At 34.8% G+C, this 24,381-nt stretch overlaps 2 protein-coding genes across 3 annotated transcripts; one reads left to right on the plus strand and one right to left on the minus strand.

Moving 5' to 3' along the window:
* The first annotated feature begins 6,300 nt into the window (after window positions 1-6,300).
* Window positions 6,301-7,777, plus strand: LOC101890332 (odorant receptor 67d-like). The gene is made up of 4 exons (XM_059128761.1): window positions 6,301-6,594; window positions 6,666-7,198; window positions 7,259-7,448; window positions 7,517-7,777. Exons 1-4 carry the CDS (start codon window positions 6,349-6,351, stop codon window positions 7,739-7,741), a joined length of 1,194 nt encoding a protein of 397 aa, XP_058984744.1. The 5' UTR covers window positions 6,301-6,348; the 3' UTR covers window positions 7,742-7,777.
* Window positions 7,778-11,443: 3,666 nt separating this feature from the next.
* Window positions 11,444-18,416, minus strand: LOC101893319 (odorant receptor 67d-like). Of its 2 annotated transcripts, none has more exons than XM_059128775.1 (4): window positions 18,152-18,416; window positions 17,558-18,090; window positions 11,733-11,922; window positions 11,444-11,674 (listed from the first exon to the last, which is right to left on the minus strand). In XM_059128775.1, exons 1-4 carry the CDS (start codon window positions 18,395-18,397, stop codon window positions 11,462-11,464), a joined length of 1,182 nt encoding a protein of 393 aa, XP_058984758.1. In that variant the 5' UTR covers window positions 18,398-18,416; the 3' UTR covers window positions 11,444-11,461. The 2 variants fall into 2 exon arrangements, with proteins under 2 accessions (XP_058984758.1, XP_005187726.1); XM_005187669.2 differs by lacking the exons at window positions 11,444-11,674; window positions 11,733-11,922 and adding exons at window positions 16,960-17,260; window positions 17,318-17,507.
* Between the last annotated feature and the right edge of the window lie 5,965 nt (window positions 18,417-24,381).

Below are 24,381 nucleotides of genomic sequence, written 5' to 3' on the forward strand. Positions count from 1 at the left end.
TTGTTCTTGAAAAAAAATCTTTAAAAAATCCACCTTTATAGGTCTGATGGCCCTTGAGAACATTCTTAAAAAAACTAATGTTCATTAGTCTGATTGTCCTTGAAAAAAAAAAAAGGTGTGAAAAATCCAAAAATATTCGTTTGACATCCATTAAAAAATATTTTTAAAATTTGTGTCCTTGGAAAAAATATTCTTTAAAAATTCCACCTGTAATGGCTCCGTAGGTTCTTAGCAAAATTTAAATAAATTTTAATAAATTACATACCACGAATATTGTTTTGATAATTTTGAAAAATTTAATTTTAAAAAATATTTTTAATATTTGTCCTGGGAAATTTTCTATACCTTCCACCATAGTATGGAGGGTATATTAAGTTTGTCATTCCGTTTGTAACACCTCGAAATGTACATTTTAGACCCCACAAAGTATATATATTCTTGATCAGCATAAAAGTCTATGTCGATTTAGCAATGCCTGTCCGTCCGTCTGTCCGTCTATCCGTTCGTCCGTCTATCCGTCTGTGGAAATCACTCTAGCTTCGGAACGAAATGATGTAGGTTGATACAATTTCACTGAAATGTGTATTATGTCTGCAGGACTTTTGGTATTGAAAATGGGCCATGTAGGTCTACGTCTTCGTATAGCCATATAACGGTACATCCTGATATGAGGTATTTTGATGATTTTAGAGATATTATTTACCGGAACTATTTCAAATTTAGTATTTGAAGTTTGTAATGAATTGTTTAAAATTTGGTATTTGAATTTCGTAATGGATACTACAGCCTAAGACAGAAAATTTGTCTTTGCAGGTCCACGTTTTGGTATAGCCCCCATGGTACCTCCCTATATTCGGTATTTTGATAATTTTAGCCGTTTGTTTTTTTCAAGTTTTGCGTTTGAATATTGTAATGGCTTATGAGGTATAGACCCTAATATAACGGCTATATTCGGTATTTTTAAGATTTTAACAGAATTTTTAAGGGATTTTATTATTATTGTTTTTAAATTGCCAAATTAGTTCCAAATGGTGGAGGGTATTCGAAGTTCGACCCGGCTTAACGTACAGCTTTTTTACTTGTTTTTTTTAGTACATATTTTCCATTATTACTTTTTATAAATGTCCACGTTTTAGTCCATATTTTTTAAATTCAATTTTTGCCTATGGATTTTGTGGAAAAAATAATCTCATAAATCTACGTTTTTGTCCTTGAAATATATATTTTTATAAAAGTCCAAGTTTTGGATAAAAAAGGTACTAAAATATCCAAACTAACTATCCCCGAAAAAAAAATCCCCATGAGAATATAAATCTACATTCGATAACTCTGGGGATCATTAAAAAAAAACTTTATAGAGTGTAAACTAACTAAATATCAACGGAAAAAAAATCTCAAAAAATATAAAAATCCACGTTTGCTGGCTCTGGCGATCGTTAGTAAAATTCTTTAAAAAATCCTGGTTTAAATCGTGAAAAAAATATTAAAAAAAAAAAACTTTATTGGGGTTTTTGAAAAAAAAATATTATTTTTTAAAAATCAACCTTTCGGGCGTGCGGCCCTTTGAAAAATATTATATAAAGAAATCCCGAAAAGTTTTTCTTTCAAGAATTTGACGTCTGACAGCTTTGATAATCCATGAGAATAAATTGTTTTAGAAAAATGCAATTATTATTCATGTACTTTTTTTTTTTTTTGAAAATATATTTTGTGAAAATCCTGATTAAATTATGATATTTGCCCTTCACAATAATTCTTTAGAATAATCACGTTTATTGATGTAATGGTCCTTGCATGTTTCTTGTCCTTGGAAGAATTTCTGTTTTTTTAAAAGAAATATGTTTTGAATTTATATTTTATTTTAAATTTAAATCTAAGTTTTTGTTCCTTGAAAAAATCTTGTATTAAAAATCATAAAATTTTTGAATTTTTTTTTTCAAATTCGCATTAAAAAATATTTTTTTTTTTCAAAAAATTATTATTTTTAATGATCTATAGAAAAATATTTTTAATAATTTTGTTAAATAACTCACTTATTTGACCCTTAATGAAAAGTCATTGGCTAAAATAATTTTAAAATAACCACTAATTCATCCTTTGAAAAATATCCATTAAAAATGCACATAATTTGGAAAAGAAAAAAATCTAAAAAATACGATTATTGTTGCAAAGGTCTCTAAAATAATGGTCCTTCAAAAAATTATGATTATTTGTTACTGAGAAAGATTTTTTTTAAAGATCAACTTCGAAAATTTCTTGCAGATTTTTTTTTTGAAAATCCTGATTTATTAATAGGCCAACTGAAAAATCAAAGCGTGAAAGTCCAGTTGGTCTCGGAATAAAATTCTTAAAAATAATTTCAAAAAATACGTTCAGTGTTTACCTTACCCTGGTGGTCTCTGCTATTTGTCACTTGATTTATTACGGCATCCTAGAAAAAAATCAAAACGCATATCCTGTTAATTGTTTTGCCAGCAAGGATGGACAATAACAAGTTACACAGATTGCCCTTCGATACACTTCAACCATGAAGTGTCACTTGAAATGAACATCGAAATATGCGGGAATCGCTTTCAAATGCATTTCCTGTTTTCCAGCGAAAAATCCAAAAAAAAAAAAAACAATTCAAATTTCCAAATTCGTTATGCTGGCTTAAAAATGAACAATCATGCAATTGATTATCTGGAACTTTGGATGGCAAACAATTGGGTTTTCATGGTAATAAAAGTCCTTTTTTGAAAATGGAATGCCGCAACATTGAAATGCATTCAAGTCATTTCCTGCTTTGGCGTAGCTATTGTCAATGGCAGTCATTCAGCCAAGATCCTTTCCATTCAAAATCCACTAAAATATCCTGCATGGTTATTCAAGCGCAATTCATTTGGGAAAGGGGCTAGAAATTGCTGGCTGTTGTCCGGCATTCATTGGCAAACGAATTGAATAGGTTTTCAATTTTCGAAATTTTCTCCCTTGACAATGGCCCACATTGGAGATAAAGGCCAAGTGTGATCCCGCTGAGGAGATTCACTTCAACGACTTTCAATGCAATTCCATTTCCTTTCATTAAAATCTAACATCTAACATTTCCATGGGGATTTAAATAGTTTTGAGTAGGTCCTCGTCATTTGAAGTTGTTTTCAATTGCCCAACATGACCATTGAATTGCAGGCCATTGTGTGAGCGTTGAGCGTAACAAATCTGGCCAAGACGGTATTCATTCAGGTAATTCATTGTTGAAAATCGAAACAACTGGACAATGAATGGAGGGTAGGTAGACATTTTGTTTTTTCCATTCTTTCATGCTTTGTGGGTGATCCGTACATGAGTTGGTCCTTTGGGAACAATTCCTTGACGCAAGTGTTCAAGAGTCCTTCAGTTTAGAGTACCAACACTTATGTGTGAAGTTCGAACACCAACAATTTACCAAAAGGTAGGAAATTTTGCAGCTGTGTGCAAAAAATTGTCGCATTTGTCATCAAACATTCACGCATCCTGATCAATGCATGTCCTTGTAATTTTTATGATGCTTTAACCATGAAATTGTCATCTTGCTGTTACATTGTTTAGGGAATTTTATTTATCTTTTGTTTAATTTTACTGAGATTAAATTCAAAAGTTGTTGAATGGTCCTTACTCGGGGCTGGGCGTTAGGAAAGGTTGTTAAATTTAGAAATTTGGAAATAAAGAAAAGAAAATGGTGACCCTAAAATTTCCAAACCTATTGCTACGATGGTCCTTTGAAAAGATTCCTTAAAAAATCAGGTTTATTGGTCTGATATCTTTATAATCTAAAAAAATCCACGTTTATTGCCCTGAAGGTCCTTGGCAAAAATTCCTTAAAAAATCCACGTTTATTAGCCTGAAGGCCCTTGGAAAAAATTCTTTAAAAAATACACGAATATTGGAGTGAAGGTCCTTGGCAAAAATTCTTTAAAAAATATACGAATATTGGAGTGAAGGTCCTTGGCAAAAATTTCTTTAAAAATCCAAGTTTATTGGTCTCATGGTTCTTAAAAAATTCTTTAAAAATCCACGTTTATTGATCTCATGGCCCTTAAAAAATTCTATAAAAATCCACGTTTATTGGTCTCATGGTCCTTGAAAAGAAATTCTTTAAAAAATCCACGTTTATTGGTCTGATGGTCCATGTGAAAAATTCTTTAAAAAATCCAGATTTATTGGTCTGATGGTCCATGTGAAAAATTCTTTAAAAAATCCACGTTTATTGGTCTGATGGTCCATGTGAAAAATTCTTTAAAAAATCCAGATTTATTGGTCTGATGGTCCATGTGAAAAATTCTTTAAAAAATCCACGTTTATTGGTCTGAAAGTCCGTAGAAAAAAAATTCTTTAAAAAATCCAAGTTTATTGGTCTGAAAGTCCTTGGAAAAAAATTCTTTAAAAAATCCACGTTTATTGGTCTAAAGGTCCTTGGAAAAAAATTTTTTAAAAAATCCACGTTTATTGGTCTGAAGGTCCTTGGAAAAAATTCTTTAAAAAATCCGCGTTTATTGGTCTGAAGGTCCTTGAAAAAAATTCTTTAAAAAATCCACGTTTATGGGTCTAAAGATCCTTGGAAAATATTCTTTAAAAAATCCACGTTTATGGGTCTAAAGATCCCTGGAAAAAATTCTTTAAAAAATCCACGTTTATGGGTCTAAAGATCCTTGGAAAATATTCTTTAAAAAATCCACGTTTATGGGTCTAAAGATCCCTGGAAAAAATTCTTTAAAAAATCCACGTTTATTGGTCTGAAGGTCCTTGGCAAAAATTCTTTAAAAAATCCACGTTTATTGGCCTGAAGGTCCTTGGAAAAATTCTTTAAAAAAATCCACGTTTATTGGTCTGAAGGTCCTTGGAAAAAATTCTTTAAGAAATTCACGTTTATTGGTCTGAAGGTCCTTGGAAAAAATTCTTAAAAAATCCACGTTTATTAGTCTGAAGGTCCTTGGCAAAAATTCTTTAAAAAATCCACGATTATTGGTCTGATGGTCCTTGAAAGAAATTCTTTAAAAAATCCACGTTTTTTGCTCTGAAAGTCCTTGGAAAAAAATCTTTAAAAAATCCACGTTAATGGCTCTGAAGGTCCTTGGAAAAAATTTCTTTAAAAAATCCACGGTTATTGGTCTGTTGGTGCTTGAGAAAAATTCTTTAACAAAATCCACGTTTACTGCTCTTGGAGTCATTGGAAAAAATTCTTTAAAAAATCCGTGTTTATTGGTCTGAAAGTCCTTGGAAAAAAATTCTTTAAAAAATCCGTGTTTATTGGTCTGAAAGTCCTTGGAAAAAAATTCTTTAAAAAATCCACGTTTATTGGTCCTTGGAAAAAATTCTTTAAAAAATCCACGTTTATTGTTCCGCTGACCCTTGGAAAAAATTCTTTAAAAAATCCACGTTTATTGTTCCGCTGACCCTTGGAAAAAATTCTTTAAAAAATCCAAGTTTATTGTTCCGCTGACCCTTGGAAAAAATTCTTTAAAAAATCCACGTTTCTTGTTCCGCTGACCCTTGGAAAAAATTCTTTAAAAAATCCACGTTTATTGTTCCGCTGACCCTTGGAAAAAATTCTTTAAAAAATCCACGTTTATTGTTCCGCTGACCCTTGGAAAAAATTCTTTAAAAAATCCACGTTTATTGTTCCGCTGACCCTTGGAAAAAATTCTTTAAAAAATCCACGTTTATTGTTCCGCTGACCCTTGGAAAAAATTCTTTAAAAAATCCACGTTTATTGTTCCGCTGACCCTTGGAAAAAATTCTTTAAAATATCCACGTTTATTGTTCCGCTGACCCTTGGAAAAAATTCTTTAAAAAATCCACGTTTATTGGTTTGAAGGTCCTTGGAAAAAATTCTTTAAAAAATCCACGTTATTGGTGTGAAGGTCCTTGGAAAAAATTCTTTAAAAAAACCACGTTTATTGGTCTGAAGGTCCTTGCAAAAAATTCTTTAAAAAATCCAAAAGACCATAATGGTCTGATGGTACTTCGAAAAAAATTCTCGAAAAGTCCCATATCTGAAGGTACTTGGAAATTTTCTTTAAAAAATCCATTTTTAGTGTCTTTCTTAGGAGTCTTGAACGTGGATTTTCCAAGCCTTCCTAAGGAGTTTTTAGAACCTTTTTGAAACATTTTTTTCTGCATTTTTCATAAAGTTAACATAGCGAAGTTTCTGTCGATTTTTGTCGCATATCCTGGACAATTATAAAAAAATTTCCACTGCAACCATGACAACCCGTAGTAAGTAATTTTCTATGCCTACACCTCAAATTATCCTGCGCCTATATTTTTCCAGTGTAACAGCCCTTCAGCGTTAGCCGGCAGTACTCATCATCAGGCCGCCTCTTTGACATCATGGCAATGCTACATTCCGAACGGTTTGTAAATATTGTACGCATTACCCGATTTTGTGCCAATGTCTGTGGAGCTGATGTTTTCGATGCGAATTATCGAGTCAATATTCGTACCGCATTCGTGTTGACTGTCATTGGAAGTTCGTTTGCCTTCCTTGCCTACACTATGATCGATGGCTATGCCAAGGAGGGGGATTGGACCATTATTGTCCAGGTGTTGGCATTGGCGGGTGGAACTTTGTTGCAGGTGAGTCAATTTTTAGGGGGGGGGGGGGGGGGGAATTTATGGATATTTATTTTTTTTTTGAGTCCTTGTAGGGTTTCTGTGTTTTTCTAACCTTCATCAAAGAACAGGAAAATCTACGTTTCCTTCTGACCGAATGTTATGACATCTACGAGAAGTATGAACGTATGGACTCTGATTATCGTGTATACCTGGACAGGGGAGTGCGTTTGCTGGCCAAACTGATGAAGTTGAGTGCCTTTATAAATGCCATGCTGGTCTTCGGCATGAGTTCATTTACATTTTTGTACAATTTCATTTATGGAACCAAGGCGACAATTGTCTATGCCTTTGCTCCGGGTCTCGATGTTGCAACCCCTGTGGGTTTTTGGGCCACCAATTTTATACAGGCAGGATTCATTGCTGTCGGGGGTTTTGGTTTGTATTCGGGCGATATGTCGGTATTGACTCCAATTTCCCAAATTCCCACCTTCCAGGGAATATTGCAGTGTAAATTTCGTGAAATCAATCAGCTGCTGGATGACGACTATGAGTCGGCGGAGGAGAGGGGCATAAAAACCATGGCAGCTTTGAAGGATATTTTGGAATTTCATCAGAAATATTTAATGTGAGTTGAAGGAATGTCAACTTCCTGTTCTACAATAATGTTTCAAAATATCCCTCCCAGATTTCTCAAGGTCAGCCGGGAGGCCAGCTATTGGAGTGTATTTGCCAAGGTTGGCACCTGCATAATCGGCATTGTTGGTGCCCTATTCTGCATAATGTTGGGATCCTGGCCAGCTGGATATATTTATATGCTCTACTGCTTTGTCATGATGCAGGTTTTTTGTGTCATGGGAACCCTGGTCCAAAAGACAGTGAGTATAGCCATACTAAGCAAAAACCGATTTGAGGTAAACAATAATATTTTAATTTTTCCGAACAGAACGATGATTTTATACATGCCTGCTACAATGATGTCCGCTGGTATGACCTCACCATCCGTGAGAAGAAAATGTTAAACATCATGCTAATAATGACCCAGAATACCAAGGGCCTAAGCGTTGGATCGGTAATTCCGCTGTCTATGAATACGGGTCTGCAGGTGACCAAGACGATTTACTCGCTAACAATGCTGTTGATGAATTTTGTTATTGAAAATGAAGCATAAGTTCAGGAGGTTTAATATGAATGGATTTGAAATAAATATTTTATTGGTCTGATGGTCCTGAAGGTCCTTGGAAAAAATTCTTTAAAAAATCCACGTTTATTGGTCTAAAGATCCTTGGAAAAAAATCTTAAAAAAATCCACGTTTATTGGTCTAAAGATCCTTGGAAAAAAATCTTAAAAAAATCCACGTTTATTGGTCTTTTGATCCTTGGGAAAAATTATTTAAAAAATCCACGTTTATTGGTCTTTTGATCCTTGGGAAAAATTATTTAAAAAATCCACGTTTATTGGTCTTTTGATCCTTGGGAAAAATTATTTAAAAAATCCACGTTTATTGGTCTTTTGATCCTTGGGAAAAATTATTTAAAAAATCCACGTTTATTGGTCTTTTGATCCTTGGGAAAAATTATTTAAAAAATCCACGTTTATTGGTCTGATGGTCCTTGAAAAAAATTCTTTAAAAAATCCACGTTTATTGGTCTGATGGTCCTTGAAAAAAAAAAATTTTAAAAAATCCAGGTTTATTGGTCTGATGGTCCTTGAAAAAAATTCTTTAAAAAATCCACGTTTATTAGTCTTAAGGTCCTTGGAAAAAAATCTTTAAAAAATCCACGTTTATTGGTCTGAAGGTCCTTGGCAAAAATTCTTTAAAAAATCCACGTTTACTGGTGTGAAGGTCCTTGGCAATAATTCTTTAAAAATCCACGTTTATTGGTCTGAAGGTCCTTGAAAAAAATTCTTTAAAAAATCCACGTTTAGTGGTCTGAAGGTCCTTGGCAATAATTCTTTAAAAATCCACGTTTACTGGTCTGAAGGTCCTTGAAAAAAATTCTTTAAAAAATCCGCGTTTATTGGTCTGATTGTCCTTGAAAGAAATTCTTTAAAAAATCAACGTTTATTGGTCTGAAGGTCCTTGGAAAAAATTCTTTAAAAAATCCACGTTTATTGGTCTGAAGGTCCTTAGCAAAAATTATTTAAAAAATCCACGTTTATAGGTCTGAAGGTCCTTGGAAAAAATTCTTTAAAAAATCCACGCTTATTGGTCTGAAGGTCCTTGGAAAAAATTCTTCTAAAAATCCACGTTTATTGGTCTGAAGGTCCTTGGAAAAAATTCTTAAAAAATTCACGTTTATTGGGCTGAAGGTCCTTGAAAAAGAATCTTTAAAAAATCCAAGTTTATTGGTCTGATGGCCTTTGAAAAAAATTCTTTAAAAAATCCACGTTTATTGGTCTGAAGGTCGTTGGAAAAAATTCTTTAAAAAATCCAAGTTTATTGGTCTGAAGGTCCTTGGAAAAAATTCTTTAAAAAATCCACGTTTATTGGTCTTGCGGTCCTTGGAAAAGATTCTTTAAAAAATCCACGTTTATTGGTCTGATGGTCCTTGAAAAAAATTCTTTAAAAAATCCACGTTTATTGATCTAATGGTCCTTGAGAAAAATTCGTTAAAAAATCCACGTTCATTTGTCTGAAGGTCCTTAGTAAAAATTCTTTAAAAAATCCAGGTTTATAGGTCTGAAGGTCCTTGGCAAAAACTCTTTAAAAAATCCACGTTTATTGGTCTGAAGGTCCTTGGCAAAAATTCTTTAAAAAATCCAAGTTTATTGGTCTGAAGGTCCTTGGCAAAAATTCTTGAAAAAATCCAAGTTTATTGGTCTGAAGGTCCTTGGCAAAAATTCTTTAAAAAATCCACGTTAATTGGTCTGAAGGTCCTTGGCAAAAATTCTTTAAAAAATCCACGTTTATTGGTCTGAAGGTCCTTGGCAAAAATTATTTAAAAAATCCACGTTTATTGGTCTGAAGGTCCTTAAAAAAATTCTTTAAAAAATCCACGTTTGCTGGACTGTTGGTCCTTGGATTTTTTTTTTAAATCCACTTTTATAGGTCTGAAGGTCCTTGGCAAAAATTCTTTAAAAAATCCACGTTTATTGGTCTGATGGTCCTTGAAAATTCTTAAGAATCTTCAAACCTCCCATAGATACCTTCTGAAGGGAGAGACTTGAGATATTCTTAAAAACAAAACAAAAACACAAAGCTTCCCCTTCTGGGGTTTTAGAGCCATCATTTGGGACCCCAACTGGGGATTTTTTTTTATCAAACTTTATTTCATTCAAAAAATGTATTCGGTGAAGCTAACTTCTTAAAATCTAGTGCAAAATTTTTCAACGAAATTGAATATTGAAACAAGTAAGCAAAGGCTACAGTCGAGCGGGGCCGACCGTTGAATACCCTACAACACTATAATAAACCCTACAGATTATATAGGCGAAGTACTCGACAGAATTCCACAAGATATTGAGACAAATAATTAAAGAAAACCATCAGGTTTCGTTCTCTAATTTTCGAAAAATAACAACTTAAACTAATTTGCTCATTTCCAATTTATTGGTAGATGTTGCACTTAAATGGTCTTCCTAGATCTGGAACCAATATTTCCCAAAGACCTATAATCTCTCAGAAGCGGTAAAAGATTAACATTTATTATTGGTTTTTGACTAAAACGCATCTATATGAGATACAAACATTTGACTATATTCTTCAACGAAATAGTCAGAAGTGCGTCTTTCCTGTATTTGTGAATTCTCCAAAAAGTCTCTGGAATGGACATTTTCGTATTTTGTCTACAAAAGTTGGCAAACTATTTTACACATTGAATATTTTTGGATGGCTACCAAAACTGCTTAGCTTTTGCAATGTCCGGTAACCACCATTAAAATGTGCGTGAGGATCGGGCGATAATTACGACCTGCCGACAATTTTGCAGTTTTTTGGTCCATTTCAACCCCTAAATATATGGCGATCACCTCCAAAAAGAGTAGGCTCCTATTCTGACACTCATCTTATCCCCATGCAAAATTTCGTAAGGATCGGGCCATAAATGCGATCTGTATATGATATCCCGATATCCCAACTACTTAGTTTTGTTAGCTGTAGGAATATTACCAAATGTTTAATTCAAAATGAAAATATGCCAAAAATATGACAAATATGAAAATCAGTTCAGCCATTCTCGACATATAAGAGATCTTTCAAGCATATCTTTTTCGATAGACATATATATCGCACATATTTTGCTATATATCCGATTTGTTGGATGTTAACATCAATGTAAAGATCAGAAGTAACCTTGTCATGGCTTTATGATTTCGCCGGGATTTAAAATATTCGCGGTTTGATGAAAAATTTTGAATTTTTTCAATACAAAAGATATGGTCTATTTTACCCGCTAAATATTATCCGATGACCACCCAAATTGGTAGGCTTCTTCCCCTCCCTAAACTCCAGCTACATGCGAAATTCCGCGTCTATTGGTCTATAATTGCGACCTGTATAGCTTCTGCAAAATCCGACATTTTTTCAGTATTTGGTCCATTTCAACCCCTAAACATTTGGCGATCATCTCCAAAAGAAATAGGGTTCTATTCTGACCCTAGCCCCACCTCCATTTTAAATTTCGTGAAGATCGGACCATAATTGCGACCTATAGAGTGATTACAAATTAACATGGACAGACGGACAGACGGACAGACGGACAGACGGACAGACGGACGGACGGACATACATAGCTAGATCGACTCAGCTCGGCGAGCTAGGAAGATCCATATATACTTTCCTATATGGGAAACCAATATTTCGAGGTGTTACATAAATTCTGGCCCAATCAAACTTATAATACCCCCAACACGTAGTGTTGTAGGGTATAAAAACATATAAATCTGAATTCAATTAACAAATGTCAGCAGCAACATGGTCAGCGAGTAAATGGTCTTGGTCACCTGGAGGCCAGTGTTCATCGAAAGTGGCATTATCGAGGCAATGGTCAGACCTTCCGTATTCTGGGCCATCATCAACATAATGTTCAACATTTTCTTTTCCGAAATGGTTAAGTCATACCAGCGAACATCATTGTAGCAGGAATGGATGAATTCTTCGTTCTAAGGGCGCAGAAAGAAAATTAGAAAAAATAAAAATTAAAAAAAAACTCTAACTTACAGTTATGTCCACCAGTGTACCCATGCCACAAAAAACCTGCATCATGACAAAGCAGTAAAGCATGTAAATATATCCAGCTGGCCAGGAGCCCAGCAGCATGCAAAACAAAGCAAAGGCAATGCCTATAAAGCAGGTGCCCACCTTGACGAAAACACTCCAGTAGACGGCCTCGCGGCTGACATCAAGGAATCTGGAAAAAAATTATAATTTTTTTACAAAAAATTTGGATTCTAACATTTCCTCCTCTCCCTCTCACCTCAAATATAGCTGATGAAATTGCAGAATATCCTTTAAGGCCGCCAGAGTCTTGCTTTCCTTTTCCAGCTTGCTATCGTAGTCATCATCCAGTAGATTATTCAGCTCTCGAAATTTACACTGAATTATCCCTTTGAAAGTTGGTATCTGAGATATCGGTGTCAGCACTGACATATCACCCGAATACAAACCAAATCCCCCCACAGCAATCATCAATGACTGGACCATATTTGTGGCCCACAGGCCCCCCGTAGTCTCAATACTCACCCATGGGCAATAGCCGTAGACCAGGGTCTCATTTGTACCAAATATCAGATTATAAATAATTGTCACAAAGGTCATGCCGAGGACCAACATAAAATTGATAAAGGCACAGACCTTCATAAAGTTGGCCAACAGCTGAATGCCCTTGCTCAAGTACACACGATAATCGGAATCCATTTTTCGTATTTCTCATACAGAATAATGCACTCCTTGAGCAGGAAACGATATTTATCCTGTTTGGTCAGGAAAAGGATCAGGACGAAAAAGCCCTAAATGAAAGGGAATTTAAAATGACTCAGCCTCTACGTTCTACCACTTGTCCTCTTACTTGCAAAAGTGTACCCCCCGCCAAGGATATGACCTGAACCAAAATCGTCCAATCACCCTCCTTGCCATAGCCATCGTACATGGTGTAGGTGAGAAATGTAAACGAGGATCCAATTATTAGAACAACAAAAATTGTTCGATAATTAATTCGATAATCATCGGCATAGATATTCAAACCACAAATGTCGGCACAGAATTTCGTTATCCGTACAATTTTCAACAAACTTTCCGAGTGTTTTTTCGCCATGATGTGGACGTTGCTAGAAGTTCGGATGGAGACTAAAAAAGACACACACAAGCAGTTCCCATAACTTTTTTCAATTTCAAAATTTCTCAGATTAATTGCATATAATTGCCATACATTGCTGCAGGGATAATTTTTCTTAAGGGGTGCGAGCGTTGGGGCCGCCAAAACCCTTTTCTCATGAAGTTCCATTGAATATTCAAGTCTCAAGAGTTCCCAGCATGTCGATATAGATATACACACATTTAGACGATTGACCTGATATCCTGCCATGACAACATGCAAGAAAGTCACCTTCGCTAATTACGCAAACACTCACCAACTGCCCAGCCTTTAATTGCTTTAATTATCTTTCACCTCTTAGATCGATTGCTTCATTTAATGCTTTGACACATTGGGATTTAATTTAATAATAAATAAAATATCCATAAATTATATGTTTTTCATACCCTCCACCATACTGTGGAGGGTATATTAAGTTTGTCATTCCGTAACAGCTCGAAATGTACATTTTAGACCCCAGCATAAAATTCTATGTCGATTTAGCGATGTCCTTCCGTCTGTGGAAATCACTCTAGCTGCCAAACGAAATGAAGTAGGTTGATAAAATTTTACTCAAATATGTATTATGTCTGCAGAAATTTTGCTATTGAAAATGGGTCATGTAGGTCCACGTTTTGGTATAGCCCCCATATATCGGTACCTCCCGATATTCGATATTTTGATGATTTTAGCGACATTATTAACCGGAATGCTTTCAAATTTGATATTTAAGGTTCGTAGTGGATGCTACAACCAAAGGCAGAAAATTGCCTGTGCAGGTCTACGTCTTCGTATAGCCCCCATATAACGGTACCTCCCTTTTTCGGTATTTTGGTGATTTAAGCGACATTATTCACCGGAATTTTTTTTAAATTCGGTATTCAAAGTTCGTAATGGATAATACATCCTAAGACAAAAAATTGTCAGTGCAGGCCCACGTCTTCGTATAGCCCCCATATAGCGGAACCTCCCGATATTCGGTATTTTGGTAATTTAAGCGACATTAATCACAGGAAATTTTCCAAGTTTGGTATTATATGTTCGTAATGGACGCTATAGCCTATGACAGGAGATTGTATGTGCAGGTCCACGTCTTCGTATAGGCCCCATATAACGGTACCTCCCGATATTCGGTATTTTGGTGATTTAAGCGACATAAATCCCCGGAAATTTCCCAAGTTTGGTATTCGAAGTTCGTAAAGGATACTACAGCCTAAGACAGAAAATTGTCTGTGCAGGTCTACGTCTTCGTATAGGCCCCATATAATGGTACCTCCCGATATTTGGTATTATGATGATATTAGCCATTTTTTTTTAAATTTCGTATTTGAATATTGTAATGGCTTATGACAAAAATTGCCTATGCAGGTCCATGTCTTCGTATAGACCCCAATATAACTGCTACATTCGATATTATTAAGATTTTAACAAAATTTTTAACGGATTTATTTTATTTTTTAATTTCCAAATTCCTCCCAAATGGTAAAGGGTATTCATATATCGGCCCTGCCGTACTTACTGCATTTTTAATTATTAAAGCCACTTTAATAGAGAATTTTTGTTTTGTGATTTTTTTTTTAATTTGCTATTATACTAATATTTCAGAAATTCACAGGCAACCTCTTTTTACCGAAATTTTAAAGCCTCTTCTAAGAGCTTTCTACTTATTTTTTACATTTTTTTAGAAACTCTCTGGATTATTTCAATGGTTTTTTTTACAGAAATTTACAAACCAACTCCAAGGAGAAGGCTTTTCAGGAGGAGGCTTTCAATAATTAAGTCTTTTTTTAGGTATCTTATCTACCTGGATTATTTTAAGAATTTTCTAAGCCTGTATTCAATAATTTTGCACGGATATTTTCAAGACTTCTTTAACCAGATTTTAGCAGAAATTTACAAGCCACCTCCACGGAGGAGCTTCTTACCTAATTTTAAATCTTTGTTTTACGATTTACCCTATTTTTAGAATTTCTTAGACCTCAATTTAATAATTTTTCACGAACATTCTCAAGCCTCATTTAAACATTTTTTTTACAGATTTTAGATTTTAGAACCTCTTCTACTTGAATTATTTTAAGATTTTTTCAGTCTCAATTCTGTAATTTTTCATGGACAATTTTTCAAGACTTGTTAAGCCGTTTTTTTTCGGAAATTTACAAACCAACCCCAAAAAAGCCTTTAACTTAAATTTTCCTTAAAAAAATCAACATTTATTGGTTTGATGGTCCGTGAATAAAACTTACAAATCTTATGGTCCTTCAAAAAGTTTCGTGATTCAATGGTTCTGTAAAAATTGGGATACCTAGGAAGGTTCTTGAAAAAAAATTCTTTAAAAATATAAGTATTGTGGGTTATTGTCCTTTAAAAAATCCACGTTTAATTGTCTGATAGTCCTGGGGAACAATTATTTAAAAAATCCACGTTTATTGATCTGAAGGTCCTTGGAAAAAATTCTTTAAAAAATCCACGTTTATTGGTCTGAAGGTCCTTGGAAAAAATTCTTTAAAAATCCACGTTTATTGGTCTGATATTCTGGGAAAAAATTCTTTAAAAAATCCGCGTTTATTAGTCTGAAGGTCCTTGGCAAAAATTCTTTAAAAAATCCAAGTTTATTGGTCTGAAGGTCCTTGGCAAAAATTCTTTAAAAAATCCACGTTTATTGGTCTGACAGTCCTGGGAAACAATTATTTAAAAAATCCACGTTTATTGGTCTGACAGTCCTGGGAAAAAATTCTTTAAAAAATCCACGTCTATTGGTCTGGAGGTCCTTGGAAAAAAATCTTTAAAAAATCCACGTTTATTGATCTGAAGGTCCTTCGAAAAAATTCTTTAAAAAATCCACGTTTATTGGTCTGGAGGTCCTTGGAAAAAATTCTTTAAAAAATCCACGTTTATTGGTCTGAAGGTCCTTGGAAAAAATTCTTTAAAAAATCCACGTTTATTGGTCTGAAGGTCCTTGGAAAAAATTCTTTAAAAAATCCACGTTTATCGGTCTGAAGGTCCTTGGAAAAAATGCTTTAAAAAATCCACGTTTATTGGTCTGATGGTCCTTGAAAAAAATCTTTAAAAATGGTCCTTGGTCCTTGGAAAAAATTCTTTAAAAAGTTCACGTTTGTTGGTCTAAAGGTCCTTCAAACTAATTCTTTAAAAAATCCACGTTTATTGGTCTGAAGGTTCTTGGCAAAAATTCTTTAAAAAATCCATGTTTATTGGTCTGATGGTCCTTGAAAAAAATTCTTTAAAAAATCCACGTTTATTGGTCTGAAGGTCCTTCAAACTAATTCTTTAAAAAATCCACGTTTATTGGTCTGAAGGTCCTTGAAAAAAATTCTTTAAAAATCCACGTTTATTGGTCTGATATTCTGGGAAAAATTCTTTAAAAAATCCGCGTTTATTAGTCTGAAGGTCCTTGGCAAAAATTCTTTAAAAAATCCATGTTTATTGGTCTGATGGTCCTTGAAAAAAATTCTTTAAAAATCCACGTTTATTGGTCTGATATTCTGGGAAAAATTCTTTAAAAAATCCGCGTTTATTAGTCTGAAGGTCCTTGGCAAAAATTCTTTAAAAAATCCAAGTTTATTGGTCTGAAGGTCCTTGGCAAAAATTCTTTAAAAAATCCACGTTTATTGGTCTGACAGTCCTGGGAAACAATTATTTAAAAAATCCACGTTTATTGGTCTGACAGTCCTGGGAAAAAATTCTTTAAAAAATCCACGTCTATTGGTCTGAAGGTCCTTCGAGAAAATTCTTTAAAAAATTAACGTTTATTGGTCTGAAGGTCCTTGAAAAAAATTCTTTAAAAAATCCACGTTTATTGGTCTGTTTGTCCTTGAAAGAAATTCTTTAAAAAATCAATGTTTATTGGTCTGATGGTGCTTTTAGAAAATTCTTTAAAAAATCTAGGTTTATTGGTCTGATGATCCTTGAAAATTCTTAAGAATCTTCAAACCTCCAATAGATTCCTTCTGAAGGGAGAGACTTGAGATATTCTTAAAAAAACAAAAACACAAGGCTTTCCCTTTTGTGTTTTTAGAGCCATAATTTGTGTCCCCAACTGGGGATTTTTTTATCAAACTATATTTCATTCAAAAAACGTATTTGGTGCGTCGCACTACTCAAAATCAAGTGCAAATTTTTCAAAGAAATTTAATATTGAAAATTTTAAAAACATATAAACATTCATTCAATTAACAAATGTCAGCAACAACATGGTCAACGAGTAAATAGTCTTGGTCACCTGCAGGCCAGTGTTCATCGAGAGCGGCATTATCGAGGCAATGGTCAGACCTTCCGTATTCTGGGCCATCATCAACATAATGTTCAACATTTTCTTTTCCGAAATGGTTAGGTCATACCAGCGAACATCATTGTAGCAGGAATGGATGAATTCTTCGTTCTAAGGACGCAGAATGAAAATTAGAAAAAATAAAAATTGAAAAAAATTCTAACTTACAGTTATGTCCACCAGTGTACCCATGCCACAAAAAACCTGCATCATGACAAAGCAGTAAAGCATGTAAATATATCCAGCTGGCCAGGAGCCCAAAAGTATGCAAAACAAGGCGAAGGCAATGCCTATAAAGCAAGTGCCCACCTTGACGAAAACACTCCAGTAGACAGCCTCGCGGCTGACATCAAGGAATCTGGGAAAAAATTATATTTCTTTACCAAAATTGAAATTTCTCTCCCCTACCTCAAATATGTCTGATGAAATTGCAGAATATCCTTTAGGGCCGCCAGGGTCTTAATTTTCTTTGCCATCTCACTTTCATGGTCATCATCCAGCAGATCATTCAGCTCACGAAATTTACATTGAATTATCCCCTTGAAAGTGGGTATCTGAGAGATCGGTGTCAGCACCGACATATCACCCGAATACAAACCAAATCCTCCCACAGCAATCAACAAGGCCTGGACCATATTTGTGGTCCACAGGCCCCCCGTAGTCTCAAGGCTCACCCATGGACAATAGCCATAGACGAGGGTCTCATTTGTACCAAATATCAGATTATAAAAGATGGTCACAAAAGTCATGCCCAGGACCAACATAAAATTAATGAAGGCGCACACCTTCATAAAGTTGGCCAACAGATGTATGCCCTTGTTCAGATACACACGATAATCGGAATCCATTTTTTCGTATTTCTCATACAGGATAATGCACTCCTTGAGCAGGAAACGATATTTCTCCTGTTTGGTCAGGAAAAGGATCAGGACGAAAAAGCCCTAAATGAAAGGGAATTTAAAATGACTCTGCATCCACTTTCTACCACTGCTGTACTCTTACTTGCAAAAGCGTACCCCCAGCCAATGATATGACCTGGACCAAAATCGTCCAATCGCCTTCCTTGCCATAGCCATCATACATGGTATAGCTGAGAAAGCTGAACGACGTTCCAATAACAGCAATGACAAAAAAGGTGCGATAATTAATCCGATAATCGTCTTCGTAGATATTCACACCACAAATGTCGGAGCAGAATTTTGTAATGCGAACAATTTTCAACAAACGCTCCGTGTGTGTTTTCGCCATGATGTGGACGTTGCCGGGAGTTCGGATGGGGACTGATAAAGACGCACAAGTAGGTGTTAAGTTAAGGTCCCGACATTTAAAATTTCCCCCATTAATTGCAGACAATTATCGAGGATAATTCCTGAAAAGGCATTGATGGGTGAATGTCTGTAATCCTTGTCGCTATAATTTTCTCCTTGGTTTAAGCTCCATTTAATATTGAAGTCTTATGGGTTACGAAGCTGTCGGTAAAGGCACATACACATATTCACATAATTGACCCACCTTCAAGCGCTGTCCTGGCCTGACAAATGCAAAAAAATCACCTCCACCAATTAAGCAATTAATTTTAAAATTACTCACCAACTACCCAACATTTAATTTTCGTAATTGTCCTTCAACACCTAGATCAATTGCTTCATTTTATTCTCTGACACCTTGGATTTAATTAAATAATCGATGCGGCAACAAATTGGAGATTCGTGAGATTTTTTTAAAGACTTTTTTCAAAATTTATGTTTTTTTTTAATATATTTTTTAGGAATTATACTAGCTTCTCTTAGCCTATATTATTTTAAGAATTTTATTTTTAAAGCTTCCTCAACCTCCTCCTTCTTGTATTTTTTTTATAAATATTTTCTAGCCTCCTTGAGAGATTTTTCGTATTTTTTTAACCAAATGTTTATACAAATTTTCAGTCTCCAATATTTTGACTTCGAACTGCAGATTTTTATCAGCCTTCTCTAGAAATAAGTAGAATTATACTAGCTTCACTTAGCCTATATTATTTTAGGAATTTTATTTTTAAAGCCTGCTTTACATCCTCCTTCTAGAACTTTTGTAAATATTTTCTAGCCTCCTTGAGAAATTTTCCAGATTTTTTCACCCAAATTTTTATACAAATTTTCAGTCTCCAATATTTTGACTTCAAACTGAATTCGTGCAGTTTTTTATAAGCCTCCTCTAGAAGCCTTCAACCTGATTTTGCACAGAAATTTTCAAGTTTCCTTTAGACCCAACTCTCCGTTGCTTTTCCTTCCACCGACTTTTTTTTGAAGCCCCCTCTAGAAACCTTCATTCCGAATTTTTGTACAAATTTTCAAATCTTCAGAAGCTTTCAACTTTTTTTTGTAGAATTTTTAAAGCCTACTCTAGGAGCCTTAAAGAATTTTTCAAGTTTCCCATATTTTACCTTTACCCTGAATTATTGCAAAATTTCATAATCCTCCTCCAGAAGCCTCCAATTTAATTGTCTCATAATTTTTTAAGGTTCCGTTAGAGGCTAATTTATAAAGATTTTTTTACACTACTTACCTTGCCTTCAAATTTATCGTAATAGAATGCTTTAAGTTTTTAGCTGACTTTAGTCTGCGTTTTTTTTTCAATCCCATTTTTATCACAGATCTTTTCAAGCCTATTCTAGCAGCCTTCAAGCAGATTTTTAAAGAATTTTTCAAGTCTCCCATAATTTATATTCATCTTTAATTCTTGCAGTTTTTTTAAACCTCCCATATAAGACTATAATGTAACTTACACAGAATTTTTCAAGACCCAGATTTTCTAAGAATTTTTTACGCCTTCTTTACTTTGCCTCCAACTATATTTTTTACAGAATTTTTAGAGTTCCTTTTAGAACTCTTTAACCTGCTAATTTTTTGTATATATATTTTTCAGACCCACTTTATTTTAATTTCACCCTGAATTATTGCAGAATTTTATTAGCATTGATTCTAACAGACTTTTTCAAGTTCCTCTTCAAGGCCAAATTTTTAAATAATTTTTAGGTCTTTTTTGTTCTCAACTTTTTTATAGGTTTTTTTTAATTTTTTTTTTTAAACTCTTCATCCAGGTTATTATACCCTACACCAAATAGTGGTAAGGGTATTATGTCTTTGAGCATTTGTTTATAACAGGGAGAAGGTAGCGAGATAGACCCATAGTTACTTTTGAGGATCTTCACAGAATCACTTTCTGAGTCGATTTATGCCTACCAGCCCGTCAGTCTATCCGTTCGTCTGTTGTCCGTCTATGTATTTTTGAGAACAAAATACAGGTCGCACTTATTATCCGATTGAAATTAAATTTTAAAAACAAAATTTATTTGGCCCAAGGACGAACCCTATTGAAATTGCTGATACTAGGATCAGATTTAGATATAGGTCCCATATATCATCAACCGATTTTGGGTTAAATACGCACCAAATGGCCAATATCAGTCCAAAAGTTCTTAATTTTGATACATCCCCGAGAAGCAAGTACATCAAATTTTGAGAAAATCGGTTCAGATATAGCTATAGCTTCCATATATATATGTTTCACCCGATTTGCGGTTTAAAGTCGCTCACCTGCGTAATATGTACTCCACAACAATGATCTTTATTGTCAGATATCAGATACAGCTCAGAAATAAGTACCTAAAATTTTTTCAAGATCGGTTCAGATTTGGATATAGCTTCCATATATATCTTCAACCGATTTCGGGCTCATTGAGCACCAAATGGCCAATATCAATTCCAATGACCTGAATTTTGGCACATCCGATCGAATACAGTCTAGAAGCAAGTACATAAAATACGGAGAAAATTGATTCAGATATAGCTATAGCTCCAATATATGCCAGATATCTTATACAGGGTGAGATGTAAAAACTGCAACTTCAAACTGCTGTCATTTCTAAGCCACTCGTCCGACAGCTGTCAAAATTATTCCAGTAACAGCTCATTATATCGTTTACAAGCGTGCAAAATCATTTTGGTGATAATTTTCCTGAAAAAAGTTATTCGTGAAGGAATTTAAGAGTGATAGTGTGATTTCCTTATTTTTGGCTGGAAAACCAGAAGTGACCATCGTTAGAGCACTCCAGCATTTAAATGTGAATAAATTTTTGGTGTATCGTAACATCGCTCAATACCGTGATTTTGGTAGGGTAGCTCGACGTCGAGGAAGTGGACGGGAAGAAAACAGCAACATCAGCAGAAATGATTCGAAAAGTAAAGATGCGACTTGATTGAAACCCGCGTCGCAGTGACCGAAAAATGGCTCGTGAGCTGAACATATCGCAATATTCCATTCGGCAAATATTTGAAAAATAAGTTCGGGGTAAAACCATTGAAATTCCAAAACGAATTTACACCGCAACAGAAAGAAAATAGACTAAAAAGTGCTAAAGAGTTGCTTCGCTTGACCGAAAGTGGTGAACTGTCGAATTTGGTTTTCTCTGATCTCAGATGAGAAAACATTCGTTGTCCAGCAGTTTGTAAACAAACAAAATGATCGTGTTTACTTGCCAAAGAGATCAGCTGAAAATGTGCACCTTCGGTTGGCCACCAGAACTCAAGCCACGGTGATGGAGTGGGCCTCCATAACAGCCGATTATTGTTCTCCGCTTGTATTAATCGACCGTGTCATCAGAATAAATGCCAAATATTATCGCGAAAATATTCTGGAGGGTGTATTAAAGCCTGGGCACGTGAGCTGAACATATCGCAATATTTCATTCGGCAAATATTGAAAAATGAGCTCGGGGTAAATCCATTGAAATTCCAAAAAGTGCAAGAACTTACACCGCAACAGAAAGAAAATAGAACCAAAACAGCTTAAGAGTTGCTTCGCTTGGCCGAAGGTGGTGAACTGTCGAATTTGGTTTTATCTGATCTCCGATGAGAAAACATTCGTTGTCCAGCAGTTTGTAAACAAACAAGCAAAGGATTGTAACTTAAGCCATGGTGCTGGTGCGGGCCCCCATAAAAGCCGATGGTCGCTCTCAGCTCGCATTAATCGACAGTGGCATCAGAATAAGTGCCGAATATTATCGCAGGACTCAGCACATCGCACTCAACAAGCGCCGACATGGTGATGGTGAGGGCCGTCCGCTCGTATTAATCGACCGTGGCATCAGCAAATATGGCAAATATTATCGCGAAAATATTCTGGAGGGTGTATTAAAGCCTTGGGCACGCAAACATTTTGGCCGCAGACCTCGGCACGCGCCAGAATGGGTACAAAATGAGGTTCCTCGCTTCATTTCCAGCGCACAATGGCCACCAAAATCTCCGGATACAATCCGTTGGGCTATTTTGTCTGGAGTATTTGGGAAAGCAAAGTTGGCACTAAAAAATACCAAAGTGTCGATCACCTCAAGCAAGGGCTTCGGCGAGAATTGGCCAAAATACCGCAGAGCAACATTCGTTCAGCCTGTGACGGTTTCATTGGCCGTTTCAAGGCCATAATTTGTGCCAAAGGTGACCAAGTCGAACAAATCTAAGCTTATTCTAAAATTCGATGCTGGTTCCGGCATTTTCTGCTTTCATTCAATAAAATTTAAAAAATTATGGCGTTAGACTTTGTTGCAGTTTCTTTTTTATCTCACCCTGTATTTTAACGCTGATATAAAACCCATGGAGCCAATGGCCAAAGTAAGAGGAATTGCAATTCAGATTTTATGCATTTAAATTTCAAGTTAAAAATCTGTCCAGAATACTTTGTAAAAGGCATCATGCCTTCACTAAAATCTCCTCAATTTAGTACCTAGATTAAAAGACTGACTATTTAAGCAGCTGTTACTAAAATGCTTTACTTACCTGTTTCAAATGCGTTTGCAATTTTTTCTCAATGACCACCATTATGACCACCCTACCATTTCATGGAAACCATGAAATTCAAATTTAAAATTCATTCAATTGATGTTTAAAGATGTTTGGCATTCATTGAAAACCCGTGAATTGTTGTGAGTGTTTCAAAAGGTGTATTGAAATTTCGTTTTTGAAGATCATTCAAGAGTATGTCGCTTAAGTCTTTTGTTTTGCAACACTTAAATGTGCTTGAATGAAGTGCATTGTCATTGTTCCGCCATTTGGGTGAAGCAAATTGGTGCTAAGGCTTGAGTGTCAATGGCATCTTTAAACAATGTCGCAGCGAGATAAACAGGTCAACTATTTTAGCAGCTGTTACTAAATGTCCTTACCTGGGCGAGTATTTTTGCGGTATTTTTTTTTCAATGGCTGCCTTGCCATTTCATGGAATCGTTGACTATTCTAAATTCATTCTATTCGAGTTTGAAGATTTTTAAGCATGTCTCTTAAGTCTTTTGTTTTCTTTTTGCACCCTGGCCAATACTTGAATGACATTTGTTTCCATTGACAAAAGTTAGAGCAGTTTTTAGGAAACCATTAAAAATCAATTGAAGCGTTCTTAGAAGGCCTTTCATTTAAAAACACCTGGGCGGGAAGAGGGAGTTGCATAAGTATAATTTCAAAACTATCCGACAAAAATGCATATTCAGGTATAGCAAAGATTTAATATTCAAACATAATCGCTGATTTTTTGAAGAATATTTTTTTCAAGGACCAACAGAGCCATGCAAGAGAGAAAGAGTCATTTTTAAAGAAAAATATTAAAAAATTGTTATCCACAGAGCTACCAAACGTGGATTTTTAAAGAATAATATTCTTGAGTCAAAAAACGACACCAACTAGGGGTCCTATTAAAGAATTTTTCTTCAAAGGCCTAAAAGTTTTAAAGACTAATTTTCAAGAACCAAAACTGCCATCAAAAGGACCAAAATATGCCATTGTGAAAGGACCAAAATATCAATCAAACTGGGATTTTTAAAACATATTTTCATTGATGAAAACATAGTTTTTGCATGACAATTTTTTCGGGCACCCCAAAAACAACCGAAGACCAACTGAATCATACAACATTTTTAAAGGATTAAAAGGACCAAAAATAGATTTTTTTTTAAAGAATTATTTTTTAAATAATTTGGGATTTTTTAAACGGATATTTTTTAAAGACGAATAGAGTCATTTAACGTGGCTTTAAAAAAATCAAAAAGCCAATCAAAGTGAATTTTCAAAAAAAAAAAAAAAAAAAAAACAACAGGTAAAAATCTGTAAGTTCGGCCGGGATTTGAATACCTTCCACCCTCCAAATAATTTGGCAATTCTCAAACACAATAAATATCCGTTAAAAATGCTGATAAATTCTTAAAAATACCGAATGTA

Source organism: Musca domestica, unplaced genomic scaffold (genome assembly GCF_030504385.1).
Source record: "Musca domestica strain aabys unplaced genomic scaffold, Musca_domestica.polishedcontigs.V.1.1 107, whole genome shotgun sequence".
NCBI lineage: Eukaryota > Metazoa > Arthropoda > Insecta > Diptera > Muscidae > Musca > Musca domestica.